At 43.7% G+C, this 21643-nt stretch overlaps 1 protein-coding gene across 1 annotated transcript; it reads right to left on the reverse strand.

The window, feature by feature from the left end:
• Positions 1–2853: 2853 nt before the first annotated feature.
• Positions 2854–17447, reverse strand: LOC104966332 (BMP/retinoic acid-inducible neural-specific protein 3-like). Its single transcript, XM_010795520.1, has 3 exons — positions 17212–17447; positions 5936–6138; positions 2854–2864 (listed from the first exon to the last, which is right to left on the reverse strand). The coding sequence occupies exons 1-3, from the start codon at positions 17445–17447 to the stop codon at positions 2854–2856; spliced, it is 450 nt and encodes a 149-aa protein (XP_010793822.1).
• Positions 17448–21643: the final 4196 nt, after the last annotated feature.

The raw sequence follows: 21643 nt of genomic DNA on the forward strand, positions 1-21643 counted from the left end.
ACCAGGGGTCAGTCACGATGTCTGGAGCGGAGATGGTAGAGAGAGTTGAAAGCATCGAAAGAGGAAGACGCACGACCCAGTACATAAGAGGAGTACTATCAAGCGGAGCGTCCATCAAACATTCTACCAGTGGACACCGGCGGACCTCTTGTTCGAGGCTCGGGCAGGTAGAAGTTGGTGCGATTACCCGGACGTCGACCACCGTTAGGTGACTCGCTCCCTCTGAATCAATCGACACCGACTATCTCGACACGACTGCCCGAACGAACCAACGGTGAGGTTTGTATCACAACTGGCTGGCTCAGGACAGGGGGGGCGCGCATCGTGCAGTCACGACCACCGGGCCGTAGAAGGCGTACAATCGATTCCCTACGAAACGCAAATCCAACCATTGCACTCTTGACCCTCTTGAGGGATGTCACTTTTTGATTATGGCGTAAACGTGTTCCACGTCTTGGGGGATAAAAACAGGCTCCAAAGGTAGCCCCCTTCGAAGAATTTTTATTCTAAAGGGGACCTTTCGTTTTGGGCCGCGTAAGTATGACGACATGGTACAAATTCCGTTCCCAGTGCAAATTTAGCACCGACTAACTGCGTGCCCCAGGTCTTTAGGTATCTGTCATCTCTTTCTTTGTGTCCAGCTTTCTGGAGGCTAGAGCCGGGGCATGTCCGTAAGCCCGATCCAGATCGTAGGCGCGGATTTAATAGTTCCACTTTCAGTAGTATTTTTTTTTCCGAACCGCATCATATCCTGCGGCTCGGTCGGAGGGTTTGGGTCTGAAACTCTTTCTAAAATTGCCGCTATAAAAAAACCAATTAGCGGCTGATTCTCAGAGTGCAATTTGGCGTCGGCAATTGCGGCTATGCCGGAGTGGTGATTAAATATGTATTTAGGTTATATAACGTGGAAGGGATTGACTAAGTCTGTGTTTAGTTATAACGTGAAGAACGAAAGGGATAACGTTGACTACGTATCACACGGCAGTCTAACATGTATAGGGATAACAACCAGGTATGGATTAAATGTGGTATTTACGTCTAGGGATAAATTTGGAAGAGCCTAACGTGGTTTGAATTGCGGGACGTTAACAACGACAACTACCTCGGCGTTACAGTACACCTCATCGATGCTAGCTGGGAACTTCACTCCTTCGCTTTAGGTATGCTACGTTATGTCATTTTAAATTACATAATTTAATTTCGTAGCCTTTTAATTACCACCACGTTATGTTTGCTTCTTGATAATTGCTAGTTGTTTACTACTAGTAGTGAAATTATTCTAATTTACTTTGTCTGTCCGTTAGGTGTGATGAAAACAGAGGAGCGTCACTTTGCAGAAGCGTGTGCAAGGCAGTTCCTCGACGTCGCTAATCAGTGGGGGATAACTGACAAAATAAGCACTATTGGAACAGATAGCGCTCCTAATATGGTGGCAGCAGGGAGGATACTTCCATTCGAGCACTTGCCCTGTGTTGCGCATGTTGTACAGAGAGCTATTGTAATGTCACTTCGGGAAGGTGGTTTTGATGGTGCACTGGCCAAGTGCCGTAAAGTGGTCGGACATTTCAAACACAGTCCGGCCAACTCAGACGAGCTAAATGTCCAACAATCCTCCCTTGGACAAGTTAAGGAGTCACTCGTGCAAGATGTTCCAACACGTTGGAATTCCACTCTTGAGATGATAAAGCGCGTGAGGTGCAACAGAGACGCACTGCACACAACGCTGTCGCTGCAGAAGCACAACCTGGCCCTCCCAACAAATGCGGATTATGAGAAGTTGGCAAAGCTAGAGAAACTGCTGGAGCCACGCAGGTATGGTCTACAAAGATAGTGTGTTCATGAATTGGCATACAAGTTTTTAAATGTCACTTTGTATGTAAGAAACACCTGCCCTTAAATGTGTAATCTGAGTTAAATTAATCTGTCACTAATAATTTTTTGCTTTGTCTGTCTGTCTGTCTGTCTGTCTGTCTGTCTGTCTGTAGGTACATCACTGAGCTCCTTGGTGGAGATAAGTATGTATCCTGCTCTGTGGTTCTACCTGCCCTGTGCCACCTCCAGCACGCGATGAACATCTCAGATGATGATCCTGCCTATATTGTGCGATTCAAGGCTGCCTTCATCAAGGACCTCAACCAGCGGAGGGAGAAAATAAACCTGGAATGGCTTAAGGTATGTCAGAGTGACCAGAAGATAACTACATTGTATGACCATAATAGACTGTAAAGCCAGATGAATAAGTCATGAAGAAATATGGAGGTTGGATTTGGAAAGTGACATTTTCATCAATCAATAATTATTATTTTTTATTCATCAAAGGTGGCGACTGCTCTAGATCCACGATTTAAGGACCTCAAGTGCTTGCCCAGAGCAGAGAGGTAGCCAGTGTGGGCAAAGCTAAGTGCGTTGATGAAGGGAGAAGAACCTGCTCTGCAGCCACTCAGGGAGGAGAACCCTGAGCCACCCAAGAAGAAAACAGCCCTGCTACTGATGGGATCCGACTCAGAATCAGATGAGGAGACACCAGAAGATAGTACAGTGGAGAGTTACAAGGTAGAGCCCAGTGCCAGTCTAGATCAGTGTCCACTGAAGTGGTGGTCGGAGCACACTGCTGTCTATGGTAAGATGGCCCAAATTGCCCGTAAATACTTGGGGACTCCTGCCACAACTGTCCCATGCGAGAGACTTTTTTCTTTAGCAGGCCATATTGTGCAGAAGAGGAGAGCTTGTTTGTCACCAGAAAATGTGAACAAACTGGTCTGCCTGAGTGACTGGTGGAAGAAGGAGAAATAGAGCTTTGACTGACACAAAGCTACTGACTGTAAACAGTTCATTACAACCTGTTATATAGGCCTACTGTTCAACTAAAAAGAAACAGTTAATAAACACAAGTACATCTAATTGTCATTGATTTATTTTCATCACCAATTATCATAGAACAGCTTTCTCAAGCAGTTTGTGATGCATTTTTGAAACTGGAGATGAGCCCCTGGTCTAATGCACCACCTGGCTTGAGAAACCCGTTCTAAGACTTACTTTTAGTCATTATTTGGGTAGCACACATATTCTGAATGCCTTCGGCAGAATTAAAATGAGCCATTTTAATCTAGATTAATCTAGATTAATTCCAAGAATACAGTGAGATTAATCTAGATTAAACAAATTAATCTATGCCCACCACTAGTTATTACTGTACATTTGCAGGTAGAAGCAATAGCATAGCTTCTACACTGTGACCTACCTCACTAACTGGTCAGTAATAAGCCCAATTATTTTGAATAAAAGGATGAGTTACTGGGAAACACGGCAAATCATTTCGAATTCAATAGACAAATTGTTTTGAGTGCAGTTTAAAGGAGTGAGTGTGCAATCAGTGAGGGCACTTAGCAAACTTTAAGATTACATCTACTGTTAACTCTAACAGCACGGCAAGGCCATTTTGTATATACAGGCTTCATTGGCCAATTTCAAAAACTGGCCCCTTGCCACACTTAGAGGAGATCCAGTTGGTAACTTTGAGATTGTGTCTGTTAATGCCTCACACCAAAGGGTTCAATTGGGCAGATAATATGTTCGGATTAGCAACCACTCATGACAGAAACACCCCTGTGATTGTTATGATGGGCTAATCTACTCCAAATTCTGTTCAATTATCTTCCTATAGAGAAGTGCAAAAGGCAATGGGATTTTATTATTGGATTTTGAAATATGGTTCTGTGGCTATCACACATTTATGATTCTTACACCTTTTTCAGATGGAAAAATCACATTTGAACTCCACTTTTATTATTTTTTAAGCGTAAATGCAAACAAACTACATCACGGTCACATGGCACCAAGCTAAAGGCAGCTAATGTTCGGTGCCATGACATATGGAAGTTTCATTTAGTAAATTTAGCAAGGCAATTTTTTAAAGACACACTGAAGCTTCGGACATTCATAAGGGGTATTTACTGACATATTTTATGAAAATCTCTTAAAATTGTTTTAACTATAAACCTAATACAGGCATCTACCCAAAATCACGTTTTAAACTATTCTTGGCATTGAGATTAGGTCAATTATTTAATCACCATCTAAAGTGACACAAGTTCTTTGTGTAACATTGGTTTTTAAACTGTTATGAACTCAGCTAATTCTCGCTGTCTCCAGGGTAGTGAAGCAGAAAGCCTGCAGAAACAGTGCCACTCTGCCATTGCAACTCAAACTGTGTTTGTTTTTGCCATACAAACTGTTGAAATTATCACTGGCAAAATACCTCCACTAATTTGATCCATGCCCCTCTTTATAAATGCAGTGATAATGGCAAAGCAAGGGACCTATAAGCCTTACAGCAATTAATACATCAGCTCAGTACAATTCACTTGTGTTTCTGACTGCGATAGTTGCCATATTTGGGTTTGTTTTATTACTGTGAACCATATATTATACCGGTGTTTCTGAGTAGTTGTGAGTTGGTTGTGTGAAGTAACTACAATATATCATGCATGGCTCAGTACCATAGCTCAGGATTCAGAACCGCAGTGTTGAATGTGAAGTTGTTTCTAGAAGTGGTTTTTAAGAAATCTGCTTGCGGCGATATCACAGGAGAAGCATTTGGCCCGTTCCAAGACTATCTATTTTTTGGACCGGCTTCTGGGAAGTTACATATCAATCTCAAAGGCTTCCCAGTTTGACCACAAGAATAGATACAGTAAAAACGCCATTGCAAATGTGCACAGGTTCTCCAAACTAATCAATTTAATCACCATCTAAAGTGACACGAGTTATTTCTGTTGTGTAAGATTGTTTTTTAAACTGTTACAAACTGCATGACAGAAACTAAACTTATTCAAGTTACTTTAATGATATGCCACAGCTATTGTTGTATTTAGTGAAAAATCCCTGCCATGGTTAAATGTAAGCAACGTTGACTTTAGGTTTCTTGACTCTTTCCAACAATCAATGTGTTTTTTGTAGCCATGGCTACCACTGTTTTATACCCTTCACCAAGTAGTTTTGGAGCCGTAACCAACCAAACCTCGATCATAACAGTGTCAGAGCAGAAAATGGTCTCATAAAAAGATATTCTAGTACAAAGACCCCATTCGCTTTGTTTTGACAATATTTGTCAGTACTTTCGTAAACTGAGACAAGGTGAGTTTACGGAAATTAGAAAACATTTCAAAACTTGCATCAGACATCTATCTTGGTTGTTTCAAGTTTCACCACCCACACCCTAAGCTCTATCAGTAGGGTCTTACAGTCTTGTATCAGAGTTTTACTCTGCTAAGTCTAAAGTCAGAATAGGCGTTTTTTTTTGTCTATTGTTTTGATGGATTTCTGCCTGAGATGTTTGAGAACTGGTATGAAATATTAAAACTACAGTATAAATAATTGTTTTGCCTGCTCATTTGATACACTCACAGCCAAACCCTATGTTTACTGTTGATTTTTGGATGGTTATTGTATGTGTGGGAAAAACATAAAAGCGCACCAAACATCAAAATAATCCTGGATTTCATCGCCAGTAGATGTTTTCAACTGAATTTGCATTTGGATAGTTCCATCACATTTGTGTTTTTTTTTTTCATACAGCAAACACTTCCAAACTCAATCTTCTTCAAATAAATTACAATATCTAATGCTGATTTATTAAAAGAGATAAGCCCATTGCATACAAATCGTGTTCCTCCATTCATTTTCACGGCCAAACAGAAATATTAAATCTGCCTTTCACTGCCTTCTCCAATTAATTTTTTGTACACTAAACCAGGGTGATTTCATGTCTTTTGAGAACCAAAAAAACACTGATCCAGAAATATTATTATATGTTTTGTTGTTTAGAAGGCAACAGACGGTAAAATCGGTGCCCCATGTGCTGAAAAAATAAATAAATCACGTTTGAAGCTGTGTGAAACAGGCTTGCTTTGAAGCTCTGCGTTCTCAACCGTACCTCCGAGAGTGGCGGAGAGGAGGAGGTGGGTGCCATATTTCTTGATTAGACCCTCTGTAATGGTCTGGAGGGTGGGCCGCCTCCCCAGCTGGCGGATGGTGTGCATGAAGTCGGGGTCGAGGGGCAGAGCCAGGCCCCTGCTGCCACCCAAACCATCCCGCTTCTCCACCGCCAGGCTGTTGACCTTCCATCGACCGAACTCCCTGGGGACAGAGCAGCACAAACACACGCACACACGCACGCACGCACGCACGCACGCACACACACACACACACACACACACACTTTGAGACTGGAGACATTTGCTCTCTTGGTTTGGCCTTTAGTGATGCATAAGGCCCCAGGCGGCTGTTTAACAAGCTGTACGGAAAGCAAAGCATTAGGTGAATGTGTACTATATATAATACTGGACTGACCTTACACACATGCACATGAATCATTAACACACGATGAAGATGTAATGTAACCCTCGGGGAGCTCTATATGCCTCTGATTTCTGCAATTTATTTTCTATTTTTAATAATCAGGTTGTGGTTGGTTATTTAGCCATTGTTAGCTTTTAACTTGAACTATTCCCAATTGGAATAACTTCCATTAAATTGATTGGAACTGGATGTTAAAGTGTATTGTTGATTTTTAAGCTTAACAACTTTTTTTCAACAATGTATAGTACATTTTCTATTTGTTCTGCTAACACACTTAGCTTGACATTTCAACCAGTTAACCAGCACTTGATTTTTAATTAATTTTTTTATTCTGTTTTCTTGCTAGCCTATGACACGTTAGCACATTTCTGCATAATTTGACAATTTTCTCTGTTTGTATTTTGAAAAATGTGACTTATAGTATTTTCCTTTTTTTTTTATTACATTGTCTTTATTGTGGGCCTGAAATTGTAAATAAAGTTTTTATAATTTTCCTTCGTTCTGCATTCAAAAACTAAAACGGGAGATTGTTGTTGACTTCATGAGAACCCACACCCCCACCCACCGACCATCAACAGTGCTGCTGTGGAGCAGGTGAGCAGCACCAGATTCCTGGGGCTGAACATCACTGAGGACCTCTCCTGGAGGAACAACACCACGTCAATCACCAAGAAAGCCCAGCAAACTGAAGAGAGCAGGAGCCCCCACTCCCATCATGCACTCCTTCTACCGAAGCACCATCGAGAGCATCCTCAGCACCGCCTCCAACCGCAAGACCCTGCAGCGCATAGTGACCACAGCTGAGAGGATCATCGGTGCCTCACTCCCAACACTCCTGGACTCATTTAACACCCGCCTCACCCCCAAAGCACTCAGCACTGTGGGTGACCCCACCCATCCCTCCACCTGCCTCTTCACCCTCCTGCCTTCAGGGAGGAGATTCCACAGCCTGAGGTCGAGCTCAACCAGGCTAAAGAACTGTTTTTTCCACCATGCTGTCAGGAGCCTGAACTATCTCCCCTTCCTCCAGGCTCTCCCACCTACCCTCACTTTTATCTTCTCTACAAGCAGCTTCAACACTGATCACACTACCTGTAGATATTGCACAGTTCAATTTCACTCATTGTCATATAATAATCAGCTTTTTCTGTCTACCAGGCTTTTGTTTTTATTCTTATTTTTTATATTCGTCTGTATATACATATTTTAGTCTTTGGGACAGTGAGGAAACAGCATTTCTTCCTGTTTGTACAACACTCAGAGGTATTGACAATAAAGTTTACTTTGACTTTGAATATCGATGGAAGTTTCCTGAAATATAAACGGGAATAACAACAGTTTTGCAATAATTATTTAGCTTAGTTGCACCATATCTTCTCATCTATCTCTCGTACAGACTAATGAGTCTATTTTTTTAAATGTCAAAACATTTTAAATTACTGCTTTAGTTATTAAGACCACTCATGTTGAGGTGTTGTCAAATGTATCTGCGTAGCTACTCTGCAACATTTCCACGCACCCCACTTGTTGGGAATCTCTATCATCTGTCACTGTTGTCTGAACAAGCTTTTCACAGCTTTAAATAACTCCTGCACCCATAAAACACAATTTATTGACATGCAGCGCTGCGACTCCCGACTCCCACAGCAACAGAGAGGCGTCAAACCCAAAATAAAGTCACACATTATCAGCTGCCATCATTTGTTATCCTTTGCCCCCTGGACACAATTCTGCTGAACTCTAGCACTTCACAAGCCGTCTGGGAAATACCGCTGCTCTCTCTTTCTCTTTTTCTCTTCCTCCCTGCTTCCCTCTATGGCAGGGATGGGCAACTTGGATGGTGGTGGGAGCAACATAATTAATGTACTGGCCACCAGGGGGCCGCAGATTCACTTGGAACACACACACATACATTCCATGTATTGTATGTAATTATTAACAAATATACTAAGTCTGACATCTTCATGGACATTTTATAATCTTTCAGGGAATATCCTCTAATAAACTAAACAAATATCAGTTCACAGAAATGTTATTTAATTTTGGGGCATGTTTGTATTGAACATGAACAGGTAATTTAACAGTGGAATAAAACGATTTTAAACTATTGGAAAGCACGGAAAATGTGTGTGCATTGAGATTAACCATTAAGATGACATAAACATGAAGTCATGAACACTAACCCAGACATGAGTTGTCTAACTTGAACCGAAGACTGTAGCCTGCCTCTGCTGACGCACAATAAGGGGAATATCAATACAGAAACCTGTCAACCCGCACTCTGCTGTTCCTCAGCGCTGCTCCCCCTCCCTCCCGCTGAAATTATTAATGAAAAGCGTATAGTAATCATAGATAACACGACGGGGTCGGGTTTGGTTTCATCTGATTTCAAATAAACAAAGTCTTGGTTTTTAGAATATTAAAGGTGGGGTAGGTAATTTTGGAGAAACCAGCTCGAGTGCGCTAGAATTTGAAAATACACGGCCGGAAAAAATATTCCACTTCCTTACAGAGCCCCTTCTCTAACACACACGAACGCGCACATGACCAATGAGGGCACGAGATAAGTTTGTGCACAGATAGAAGGCTGACAGGCAGGTAGGCCATCCATTGGTCATGCTTTTTACAGTACTACGGCTTCCACAGATGAATTTTTTTAATGGATTTTTTGTCAAAGCACTTAAGATATTCATTGCTATCGGGATGTTAAGAGCATTCCATGGAATATAAAAAAAAGTGTATCTCGAGCTGGTTTTCAAACTTACCTACCCCACCTTTAAACTTGTTTTGCCAAATTCAGATGATAAATACAACTTTTTAAGCTTGTAAAGGCATAATTATAAGCGGTAACTTAACCTCACAGCAGGCATTTCCCCGGGAAACAAACGCGTCACAGATTATTTAGCGGTATTTGGCTGCCTAACTAAATCATGTAGGCTAACTAGGAGTCTAGTGGACGGTATCAGTACTACAAGTAAAACAAACAAGAATATATAATATATATTTTTTAAGTTAATTACGTTGTTTATAAATTCACCTGAGGGCCGCAAAAAGAGGCCGCCATTTGCCCATCCCTGCTCTATGGCATCACTCTTTCTCTTTCCCTCTCTCCTAACATAGCATCAGTCTACCTCTCCCACCATGCTGCCTAAGGCTCTGTGTACCTTTTCTCCTTCTGGGACGCAATCAAATCACTGCCTAGAGAAAAAGGATCGGCATTGAAATAATTGGGAACCGGGACAGTGTGGAGAGTGTCATTACAGCCAATCTTCACCATGAGGGGAAAGGCTGAGTGTACGTCTCTGGTAAAGAGACAAGCTTTTTGGCCCAGCGTTGAGCCTGAAGCTACTGCATCAGCATGCACATAAGGAGCGATGCTTACTGCAGGAACGTACAGTATAGGCTTTTTACAGGCTTAATGTATGCTGTAATCAATCAATAGTGATGAAAAAACAATTCCTAGGAGGGAAAACATTATGCAAGGAGCCTTGAGGAGTGAATTGACATCTTAATCACTTAATGCTTCATGACTGACAGCAATGTGATGCTAATGGTGATGGTTCAGTTATTACAGAGGTCAGAGACGGGCATAATAGCAGTTTAGCCTCCAGGCTATTTTTGAGCACATATAAAATACTGAGCATCTACAACCCTGTAGGGACTGGTCAAAATATTTATGATTTATTATAAGAATAAATGCCTTCTGTTTTCCCACAATGTATCAGTAAAAAAACAGATAGCATCTCTGCAAGAGGCCCATAAAGGGGAATTAACTGTCAGTTATCTTGTTACAGCAGTTTTCTAAAACCGAAATTGAGTCTCATATTGAGGTCGTTTTTAAAATCCTTAATCCTTAATCCTAAAAACAGCTTTTGGGTTAGAAATGCCGGCAGGAATTTGACAGGGTGCAGGATCGACTGCTCGGGGATGGAACACCCGTGAGCAGTGAGACGTCAGCGAGCCGATACAGAGGGCCTTCCTTCAGCCCAATCTCTCCGCTGCTAGGTCACTGTCAATGATTTCCCCTAACTACTGTATGTAAGGGTGTTGGAAAAGAAGAAGCCTCATGTCAGGGGGCATTTTGGATATTTGTGCAGCAGCTTTATTGGAAAAAATGCAACTGACTTCGAGATAAACACCACAGCCTGAAAGATTCCTGAGAGAAGATAACGGCTGATTTATGCACCTACAGATATAGCAGACTATAACGTTTCTTCTTCAGAAGAAAGTTTGGCAAAGAGACTTTGATAAGTCACCTAAAATATAATGAAAACTGAACCAACTTAATACCATCTTTCTATGGGACCACTCCAGCTACGATGCCAAATTGGGCAAGGGGCATAAAAGTGGGCCACCAAATGGTCCCTTTGCAACCCCTTACTTCTGGTGCCTTTCCTCTGACCTCACCTGTCTTCAATCTCAGTCTTCATTTGATGACTATATATATCTGTAAAGATCTGTAAAACTAAATTGATCTGGGGGTCAAAAAGTCGAGGGACCAGAGCCACCCTCGACCCATTGTTCGCATCACGACCATTTTCGAACTCATACCCTGTTTCATGACTGCATTTTGCATGGTTGCAACGCTGTCTATGTAACAACATTTGTCCACTGACACATGGGCAGAAATATAACACCTGACAAAGTAATGAAAACTTCCTTTATGGTTGTTCTAGCTACAGTAGGTCTCCAGACACACATCACTCTATGATGACACACACAAGACTCTCAGGGTGAAAACAATACAAGTGTCATGGCTGGTAATAAACTCAAGAACAGACTTCACAAGAATGTCTTGTCCTCAGCAAGAGGGACCTGTTACTAGACCAAGTTTCAAAATACCAATGGACACAGACTTTCAAGAAACCATAAACGTTTATATGTAAAATATCTAATTAAGACCAGACCCATATTATACATGTAGCATGTGCGTAACCTACATCAAACGCACAATATACACATACATTTTCTGCCACAAGGGGTCTCTCAAACAATATAACAACAAAAGATGTGGTTTGGTGCCATTGTATCGTAGCATGAGTGTTTATCTGATAACGTAAGATCCGTTAAATACACTTTCAAACCAAACCCAACTATCCACAGGGGTGCCCTCCACTCCAAAACAAACAGACACAGTAAATATAAATGGCAGAAACAACAAATTAATCATCCATCCATCCATCCATCTTCTCCCGCTTATCCGTGGTCGGGTCGCGGAGGTAGCAGTTCCAGCAGAGAGCCCCAAACTTTCTTTTCCCTGGCCACATCAACCAGCTCTGACTGGGGGATCCCAAGGCGCTCCCAGGCCAGCGAAGAGATATAATCCCTCCATCTGGTTCTAGGTCTACCCCTTGGTCTCTTCCCAGCTGGACGTGCCTGGAACACCTCCCTAGGGAGGCGCCCAGGTGGCATCCTAACTAGGTGCCCGAACCACCTCAACTGGCTCCTTTCGACGCGAAGGAGGAGCGGCTCAACTCCGAGTCCCTCCCTGATGACCGAACTTCTCACCTTATCCCTAAGGGAGACACCAGCCACCCTGCGGAGAAAACCCATCTCGGCCGCTTGCACCCGCGATCTCGTTCTTTCGGTCATGACCCATCCTTCATGACCATAGGTGAGGGTAAGGAACCGAAAATGGCGCGGTAGACAGAGAGCTTTGCCTTCTGGACTCAGCTCACCTTTATCGTCACAACAAGTGCGGTAAAGAGACTGCAGTACGCCCCGCCGGCTCAACCGATTCTCCGACCATCTCACGCTCCATGTTCCCTCCACTCGAGAACAAGACCTCCGGATACTGAACTCCTCACTTGGGGTAAGGACCATTCCCTACTGGAGTGGACAGTCCATCGGTTTCCTGGCTGAGAAACCATGGCTTCAGATGTGGAGGTGCTGATCCTCATCCCAGCCGCTTCAAATCGGATTGCGAACCGATTCCAGTGAGTGCTGAAGTCCCAGCGCAGACCGATGAAGCCATAGAACCACATCATCTGCAAAAAAAGCAGTGGTGGCATCCTTAGTCCACCGAACCGCGCAGACCCTCCCCCACGACTACGCCTCGAAATCCCGATCCATGTTAATTACAAACAGGATTGGTGCAAAGCGCAGCCCTGGCGGAGGCAACCCTCCACCTGAAATGGGTCCGACCTACTGCCGAGGACCCGGACACAGCTCTCGCTTTGGGGAGTACAGAGATTGGATGGCCTGAGTAGAGACCCTCACCCAACTCACTCCCGCAGCACCACGGCTCCCACATGACTCCGGGAACCCGGTCATGACGCCTTCTCCAAGTCTACAAAACACATGTAGACTGGATGAGCGTACTCCAGGCCCCTCCAGGCGATCCTTGCGAGAGTAAAAAGCTGATCCGTGCGTTCCACGACCAGGAACGTGAATTCCCCCCGTCATTGTTCCTATCCTCAATCTGAGTTCGACAATCCGCCTGACTCCTTTCGAGTACCTTAGAGTAATACTTTCCCGGGGAGGCTAGTAATGTGATGCCTCTGTACATTGCGCAGCCACCACGCCTCTGATCCCCTTTTTAAAAGGGGAACCACCACCGCGGTCTGGGGGCCACTGCCTTCGTAGCTGGGTGTTTCCGACTTCGCACACAACGTTGAGTGAGAGTGTCAACCCGATGACAGGTCCCTCAACACCCAGAGCCTTCAGGCATGTTCTGGGCGGAGGATCGTCATCCACCCGCGGGGCTGTTGCCACTGTGGAAGTTGTTTGACGACCTCAGTGGACCCCCCCGGGAGATGGTGGTGTCGAGTCCCCGTCATACTCAGCTCAGCTCTGCTCTAACATTAGAGGGCGGAGTTGTCGGTCAGGAGTTCCTCAAAGTGCTTCCTGTCCAACCGCCGCTAAACACTCCATCAGTTGAGGTCAACAACGTCCCATCCTACTGACATCAGCTGGGATGGTTCCCCTGCTTCCCCCTCCTGAGTGTCGGACCCAGTTTTCCAGAACAACTTTGGTGCCGCCCGAAAGTCTTTTTCCATATGTCTTCTCCAACTTTCCACCACACCCGCTGCTTTGCATCGGCCAAGCTGAGGCTGCTGCCCTTCGGGCTGTTCCGTACCTTGCCAACTGCCTCAGGAGTCCCCCGGGATAACAAAATCCCTGAAGGCCTCCTTCTTCATCGACGGCTTTTCCCTGACCAAACCGGTGTCCCACCAGGAGGTTCGAGGGTACCTGCCCCTTGAGGCACCTAGGACCTTGAGACCACAGCTCCCCGCCGCGGCTTCGGCATAGAGGCTTTGAACACGACCACTCTGGTTCAATGTCCCCAACCTCCACAGGATGCTCCCCCCCATGCCGAAAAGCTCGCCGGAGGTTGATTTGAGGCTCCTGAACTTTGGGCTCCTCTCCAGACGTTCCCAGTTCACCCGAACTACACGTTGGCTTACCAGGTCTTAATCCAGAGCTCCCCCGCCACTGCGACCAACTCACCACCAGATGGTGATCAGTTGACAACTCCGCCCCTCTCTTTTACCCGAGTGTCCAAAACAACGGCCTCAGGTCCGATGATACGATAACAACAACGATCATGGACCTTCCTGCCTAGGGTGCTCTGGTACCCACTACACTTATGAGCATCCTTATGTTCCGAACATTGGTGTTTGTTAGGCCAATCCATGACTAGCACAGAAGTCAAGTAACAAACCACCACTCCGGTTCAGATCAAGGGGGGCCCGTTCCTCCCAATCACTCCCCTCCAAGTGGTCCTGCCATCATTGCCCCACATGTCGTTGAAATCTCCCAGCAAGATTAAGAGTCCCCTTCAGACCCCATAACAGGACTCTTTCCAGGGTTCCAAGAAGGCCGTTAACTCTGAACTGGCTGTTGGGTGCATAAGCACACACAACAGCAGAGTTTTCCCCCATAACCCGAAGCGCGTAGGGAGGCAACCTCATCGTCACTGGGGTAGACTCCAACAACGAAGCACCCAACCGTGGACTTGTGAGTATCCCCCACCCCGCCCGGCGCCTCACACCTTGAGCAACTCCGGAGAAGAATAGAGTCCAACCCCTATCCAGAAGTAAGGTTCCAGAGCCGACGCTGTGCGTAGAGGTGAGCCCAACCAGATCCAACTGGTAACGCTCCACCTCCCGCACAAGCTCCGACTCCTTCCCCCCCAGAGAGGTGACGTTCCACGTCCCCAAAGCCAGCTTCTGTCGCCCGGGTCTGGTCCGTCGAGACCCTCTGCCTTCACTGCCACCCTTCTGGCAGCGCACCCGACCCCATCGCTGTTTCCCGTAGGTGGTGGGCCCGCGGGACGGAGAAGCGGAGGTGTTGCCCACGTCGCCTTTTCGGGCTGTGCCCGGCCGGGCTCCGTGGCAAGCCCGGCCACCAGACGCTCGCCGACGAGTCCTCCTTCTGGGCCTGGCTCCAGAAGGGGACCCCGGGCTTCCTCCGGGCCGGGTATCCTCACTTCGTGTGTCGTCTTTCATGAGGTCTTCTGAACCAATCTTAGTCTGACCCCTTGCCTGAGACCAATTTGCCATGGGAGACCCTACCAGGAACACAAGGTTCCAGACAACACAGCCCCCAGGTTCATCAGGGCACACAAACCTCTCTACCACGGTAAGGTGCTGGTTCTTCAGAGAGGCAAAAATTAATCAGTTTAACATAAAAGGATTTTTTTGTTTTTTCCCGACAATGTTCGGCTACCACTAACGTTTTCTTAGCTTGATTTTCCAAGAACTATTAAAAAAACCCAAGGACTAACATTCCTTTGTTCTTAAATATATACAAATGGCTGATGTTAAAAGTGTATTGTAAAAATGTGGCTGAAAAAAATATACACATTACATTTTTGACAACTTCTAGCAGAAGACCACAACTCTAAAGGTCCCTACACACCAATATGACACCAAAGAACGCATCCCGACGGGCTTGACTGTTGTGTCGCCTCACGTCTCCTGCGTCTTGGCCAACAGTCACACTGGAACACACCGCAAAGACTTCAGCCGACGGCCAAGTAGCACGTACGAACTGTGCATGCATGAGTGGCAATAACTCTCCTTACCAGCAGGCGGCGGTAGTGTGTATTTGTCATTCAAAAGAGGCAACAACCGGAAGACAGACTATGTGATACACCGAGAGAAGAACAACAGACTGCGTGATATAAACAAACAACAAATAGCATGCGTTCCATTTTCACTCTACAGCGAGAAGCTCATGGGGCTTTCCCGAACCTGTGTCGAGAGCTGGAGTTAAATTAAATCTCAGATTTGCCTTCTTAATCGTTTGTTTGGGTCCCTCACTTCCGTTTCGCTTCTCATGCACTGATTTGCTAAGCTGAACAGCCAATCAGAGTGATTTCTTTAACTGACAGCCTTTTACCGACAGGCGGCAGAATGTGTCAGCACGGCCGAAAAGACACAACGGTGCGGGACACACCAATCTGAGAAGGGTGACAGGACGCTCATCGACGGCCAGACATCTATCGACATCTATCGACGCCGAAAATCTGCCCGGTGTGTAGGGGCCTTAACACATGCCGAAGGGGAATACGACGACCATTATAGGTGATTAAATAACATGCACCGTTAGCTTGATTAAATTATAGTTCTACTTGGGCGGAACATTGTTTTGAACATTTGGGATTATGTGAGTATACAACTCAACAACATATGTGTAAGGGCTAGTCGTATTTTAGACATTTAAATGGAGGAATGTTATAGCTTTAAACCCTGACTGAAATGCATCAATTAACATAATGGACTCCTACAGTAAGAGTTGCAGTATATTGCCACTTCAAACTGCTTGTGAGGAACATTTAGATAAAGGCAGCAGCAGTGGAGTGTGGCTCAGGGACACTGCAGGAAGTCACTGAGAGGAAGTAATTCTCCACACACTGTCAAAGGAATTAACTCCTACTCTATAATCAAATGTCACACCCTGAAGCAAAAAGCGTAAGAAAGGCATAAATCAATATTTGGGGCTATTCACATGACTGATCAGCTCTCGGTCAGCAAAGAGCACTCTTTGCATCGCTACAGTAGCTTTTCAGATTTGATCCTTTACTTGCAAATACGGTGCAGGTGTTTGATACCTGTGAGGCCAAATTCTAGAGTGTCCAGGTTTTAATTCTAAACTCCACAGCTGCTGCTTCCACTGATTAGTTCATTTCTGGCTCAAAGTCAATAGCTGGAATTACTGGAGGTATTTCAGCTGGAATGAATGGCTGCAAACATTCAAACCCCCAAAAGGTAACACCAATACACATAAAGCCAGAAGTGGAAGAAGTGCTCACAGCATTTACTGAAGGTCAAGTTCTAATAGTGTGAAAATACTCAAGTAAAAGTTTGGCATTCAAAATGTTACTTTAGTACAAAAGTATAAGCATCGAAATACACTTAACATACCAAAACTAAAAATGTTGCAGAATACTATATATTTTATTGATAAAATTATACTTAGTGATCCATTTTTATTGTGAACATAACTTTGCAACTTGTAAAGATGGAGCTAACTTTAATGCACGGAAATAATTCAAATATTGACTTGAATTAAATGTATTATGTCAACAGATTACGCACATTTGTATTAGCTTGGTTGAAAGCAATAGTATCAAGTTTAAATAAAAAAAATATTGGGTTGAATTTAACATTACTGCTTTCGACTAACGTAATACAGTAATATGAAATGTGTTGACTTAATACATTTAATGTAAGTCAACATATCAATTTTTTCAGTGTGACAGTCATGTCACATGTGTCTTCATCTATTAAGATACAGTAGATCATAATTCAATTGTGGTTATATTTTGTGTTAATAGTTTGAAGACTTGAGTAACCTACTTAGTTTCTTTGCACTACTGCATAAAGCCCACTCATTGCACCTCACCTGTACATCTTGTATCGGGTGCTGAAGCCCTGCTGGTACCTCTCCGCAGCCTCCGTGAACTCCACCGCCTGCTGGAAGGGCCCTTTATCGGACAGCAGCCAGCCCAGGGGCCCGGGGCCACCGTCTCCTGGCCCAGCGGCGGCCCCGGAGCTCCAGCAGCAGCAGCAGAGCCAGAGGCTGAGAGCCCCCCCCCATAGCAGAGACAGCCGCTTATGACTGGTCCTCTGACAGCTCATGCTTCACCCAGCGACACCTCATCCTCTCCGGACTGCAAGAGGACACACAGTTCACACATTTTAGTGGTGAATAAAAAAGTAGTGCGTCGAGCACATTTGGAGAATCCCTTTTAAATCCAGTATTTATAGTAGTGCAATGTTCTTTATTATAACACACTTACCCAATTTTTCAAAAAAGATTAAATGCGCTCTCAGGAATGAGTGAACTCTATTTGGTGAGAGCCCCGAATAAAAGCTCTCCAGTCCAGTGATCCGAACCAATTCTCTCATCCGTGATGTTCCCAAGCTACTCCAACTTGGTCTCTGCTCGCGCTCAACTTTATTTTGGGTGACGATCCTCCTGCATCCATGCATGCACACGCTCCTTAAACACAAAGGAGTTCATTCTGGTGATGTCCGTGCCCAGGATATGGCAAAATGCAAAATATAGATATCCCCATCCTGTGAAGAATCCGTTCCTTCCGTACGATCCTTAAAGTTGCGGTTTTTCCTGTGGATTCTCGTTAGTGTTGCGAGCTGTTATCCCTCCCCCTCCACGGAGAGAGCTGCTGGATGAATGAGGCTGAGCTGCTGCTCCACACAGAGAGCTCTTTCTTCCCCTGCTTTTTTTTTTTACAAGTGAGATAGCAAGAGGGCGAGCAAGTGCATCATAATGAGGGTGAAATATACAGTGTGTGTATACAACACAGGTGGGAAGTAACTAAATACAATGGCTCTAGTACTGCACTTCAGTAAAATGTGTAACTACTCGTGTAATCTCTTTACTTGATTATTTCCATGTTATGCTACTGTATACTTCTACTCGACTACATTTAAAAGGGAAATTATGTAATTTTACTCTACATTTAGCCTATACAGCAGTAGCTACTTTTAACAAAATGCATCTCAACAGCGCACTAACTCTTTAAGTCACAAAAGAGTACCATTATTTCAATCTTTTATTATAAATATATATAAATATAATTACACACACACACACACACACACACACACACACACACACACACACACACACACATAAAGGCCGTTATTCTGCACAATGATTAATTTTACAATAGTATACTTTGAGTACATTTTGCTGATAATACTTTTGCATAGGCTACTTAAGTAATATTTTGAATGCAGGACTTGTACTTCTAATGAAGTATTTTGACAATAATGTGTTGGTACTTTTACTCGAGTAAAGTATCTGAATACTTCAAGTAAGTACAGTACGTTTCGGATGGCAGGATGATAAAGCTGGTGACAGTGGCGTAACAAGGTTGTGATTGGCCCCGCCCCAAACATAAGCGCACGCTGATGCGCTCACACATGCACGGACATACAAGACCGCTCAGAGGGCTGACCACCACAGCCTGACAACGCAACACACTCTCACTCCCTAAACGTCCAGGAGCGACGCTTGGTCAGGGTCCCGTGGCGTGCAGTTGGGACGCGCCGAGGCTCCTTCAGCTTCATAAACGGACGCAAAGAGCTTTCAACTGATTGCAATGTATTCCCATCGGTGGCGGTATTTGACGCTCAGGGAAGCACCGCATCCGTTACATGTCGGCGGCTGTTAAAGGCAATGTGAGCGTCCATTCCCATTGGATAACGGAGAATTGTACACCCGGAAGTAAGTATTCTCCTTACTGTCGATTGATTTGACAGTGATATCTCCACTACTCATCAACTCAAAAACACCAGATTATCTTGTTGATTAAACCAACATTGATAGGTTTAAATTGTGTACAAGCTTTTGTGTTTTTCCCCTTCAATTCTGAGAAACAAACTTGTTTTCTCTGAAATGTGGAGCGCCAAAGAGACTACACTACCCACAATCCCCAGCTAATTTTTGTGATGACGACTGCTGCCGCTTTGCGACAAACCTTGTGATAAGTCAACAAGCTCTGGATTGGATGAAACAGAAATTCATACAAAAAAAGTCCAACCCTGTCTCCTAAAATTACGTTCCCACAGAACTAAAACTGCATTCTCAATTACGTTTAGCTAGAAACGTATTTTCTCCACGTTACGTTTTGTTATGAACGTATCTCAAACACAGTTTCTTTCTTACCATATCTTTTAGAAACATATTTTCTCACGTTACGTTTGTTATGAACGTATCTTAAATACGTTTATTTTCCGTACATATCTTTGGCCATTTATTGTCTTGCTTATAATAATGCATAATAGTCATTTATAATATAATTTTAGAGCACACATTTTTAAATCGAGAATCGGGGCTCGATATATGGTTAAATTAAAATCAGTAGGCGAGGCCTGTAATCTCCGCCAGCTGGTTACTCTCATGAGCGAGGCAGAAAAATAATAGTTTTAACATGCCAAAAAGCTGTGTCGTTTATTGCACCTCTAATATTAAAACAAATCCAGTAGTTACGTGTGTTTCTGTACTTCCTCTAAAGAACAAAGGGACAGTAAAAGAAGAGCTCTGTGGCTTCAGGCCTTGATCGCCGTTCAAATGACAGCGTTGGTTTCCCCAAAAGTGGGCGGGCTGTAAAGTGACGTAGATTTACTCTCATCTATTATTCAAAACCATTCTATTTATTCCTAACGTAAATTATATGCCAGTGGTTTTAATCTTTTTATTTAGCGATTTGTTTTGCATGTTTAACTGGGAAATGTTTTCATGTTGAACCGGAAGTACGGTCACTTCAACTTTGTCTTCCTTCATCCCTTTTTACGTTCCAGACAATGCATGGCTCAGCGTAACAGACAGCGACCCAGTGTGCCTACATTGGAATGACATCTTCATTTACTGAAGGAAAAATAACTTACCTAGTGTTTGTGTAACCTGGGTTTTTTAATGCAGTTGGCTTTTCTTAAATGGTTATAATATGCTAGGAGTTATATCTGAAGCCAAATTATGTTTCTGAAGATGTGTAGTAAATTCCCACCCTTCAATGTAGCATGAATGTGGAACTCCTCATTTCAGGAACAATACCGGAAACAGACATAGAAAAGATCCCTCAGGCTCGCGATTGGATGTTTAGCCGCAAATGCCACGTAGGGATATGGTGTTATGCGAATGTGGAAATCCGAAAACATTTAAAAAAATAATAATAATACTTTAATTCCGAGTGTTCTTGCTTTTCTCTTGCGAAGTCATCACATACGGCATTGTAATACACGGTTCGGGCGCTGCATTAAATAATTACATATCTGGGCTGTAGTTCTATATTTATAGAAGCCCTGATGAGAAGACTTTCTAGACAAACAGGAAGAAACTGCCGCCAAAACTGAATATGTGACCGTGGATCATAAATATATCAACAAATAAACCACATCTTCATTTTTCTCACCAATACGCTCTTTGCAGTAGCAAATAGTAAAATGGCTACTTTATATTTGATCCATTGGTAGATATGGTTATGATTTACACCATGATAGGTGCACAGCTGGATAGAAAGGACTTGTAGTTTTTAAAGATATTACTGATTTTCTTTGAATAAAAAGAATGTATAATACTGATTTGAGAGAATAGTTCCCCCAAAAGGGGATTTGGGTATGGGAGACACATCAATTGGATCAACAAAATTTCAATAAGCTTACCATTAAATGTACGGATATACCTTATCTGTCTGTGAATGTTTTATCAAACAGATTATTAATGTCCATCCATATCATACCCATCCACCATCTTCCTCCCCGCTTATCCGTGGTCGGGTCGCGGAGGTAGCAGTTCCCAAGCAGAAGAGCCCCAAACTTTATTTTCCTGGCCACATCCAACCCAGCTCGGCTGGGGATCCCAAGGCGCTCCAGGCCAGCCGAAAGAGATATAACCCTCCAACTGGTCCTAGATATTAATGTATAGAGTAACAACACGAGAATAGTAAGCAAAATGCTGGTAAAAAACATGAATAAATACGTACATTATCTCAGATGTTAATACATAGCTATAGTTCCCTACACTTAATAATACAAAGTTATTATTAGTATGCCTGTGTGTACCCCTTGTGTGGCACCGCCTAGTGTAGAAGCACGTTATTTGAATTATTTCGTGAATAATGTTATTTTTGTTGAATAATGTTATTTGTTGAAAAAAACATTAAGAGTACATACTTTCATAGGGAGAAAGTACCGAAAGGTCAATGATAGAAATATAGAATATGAAAAATCCAGAAGAACTAGAATGATCCTCAAAAAACAGTTTAGTTGCTGGATGTNCTAAACTCTGTGTCCTCTACCTGGTGTTC

Source organism: Notothenia coriiceps, unplaced genomic scaffold, assembly GCF_000735185.1.
Source record: "Notothenia coriiceps isolate Sejong01 unplaced genomic scaffold, NC01 NC01_scaffold00037246, whole genome shotgun sequence".
Taxonomy (NCBI): Eukaryota; Metazoa; Chordata; class Actinopteri; order Perciformes; family Nototheniidae; genus Notothenia; species Notothenia coriiceps.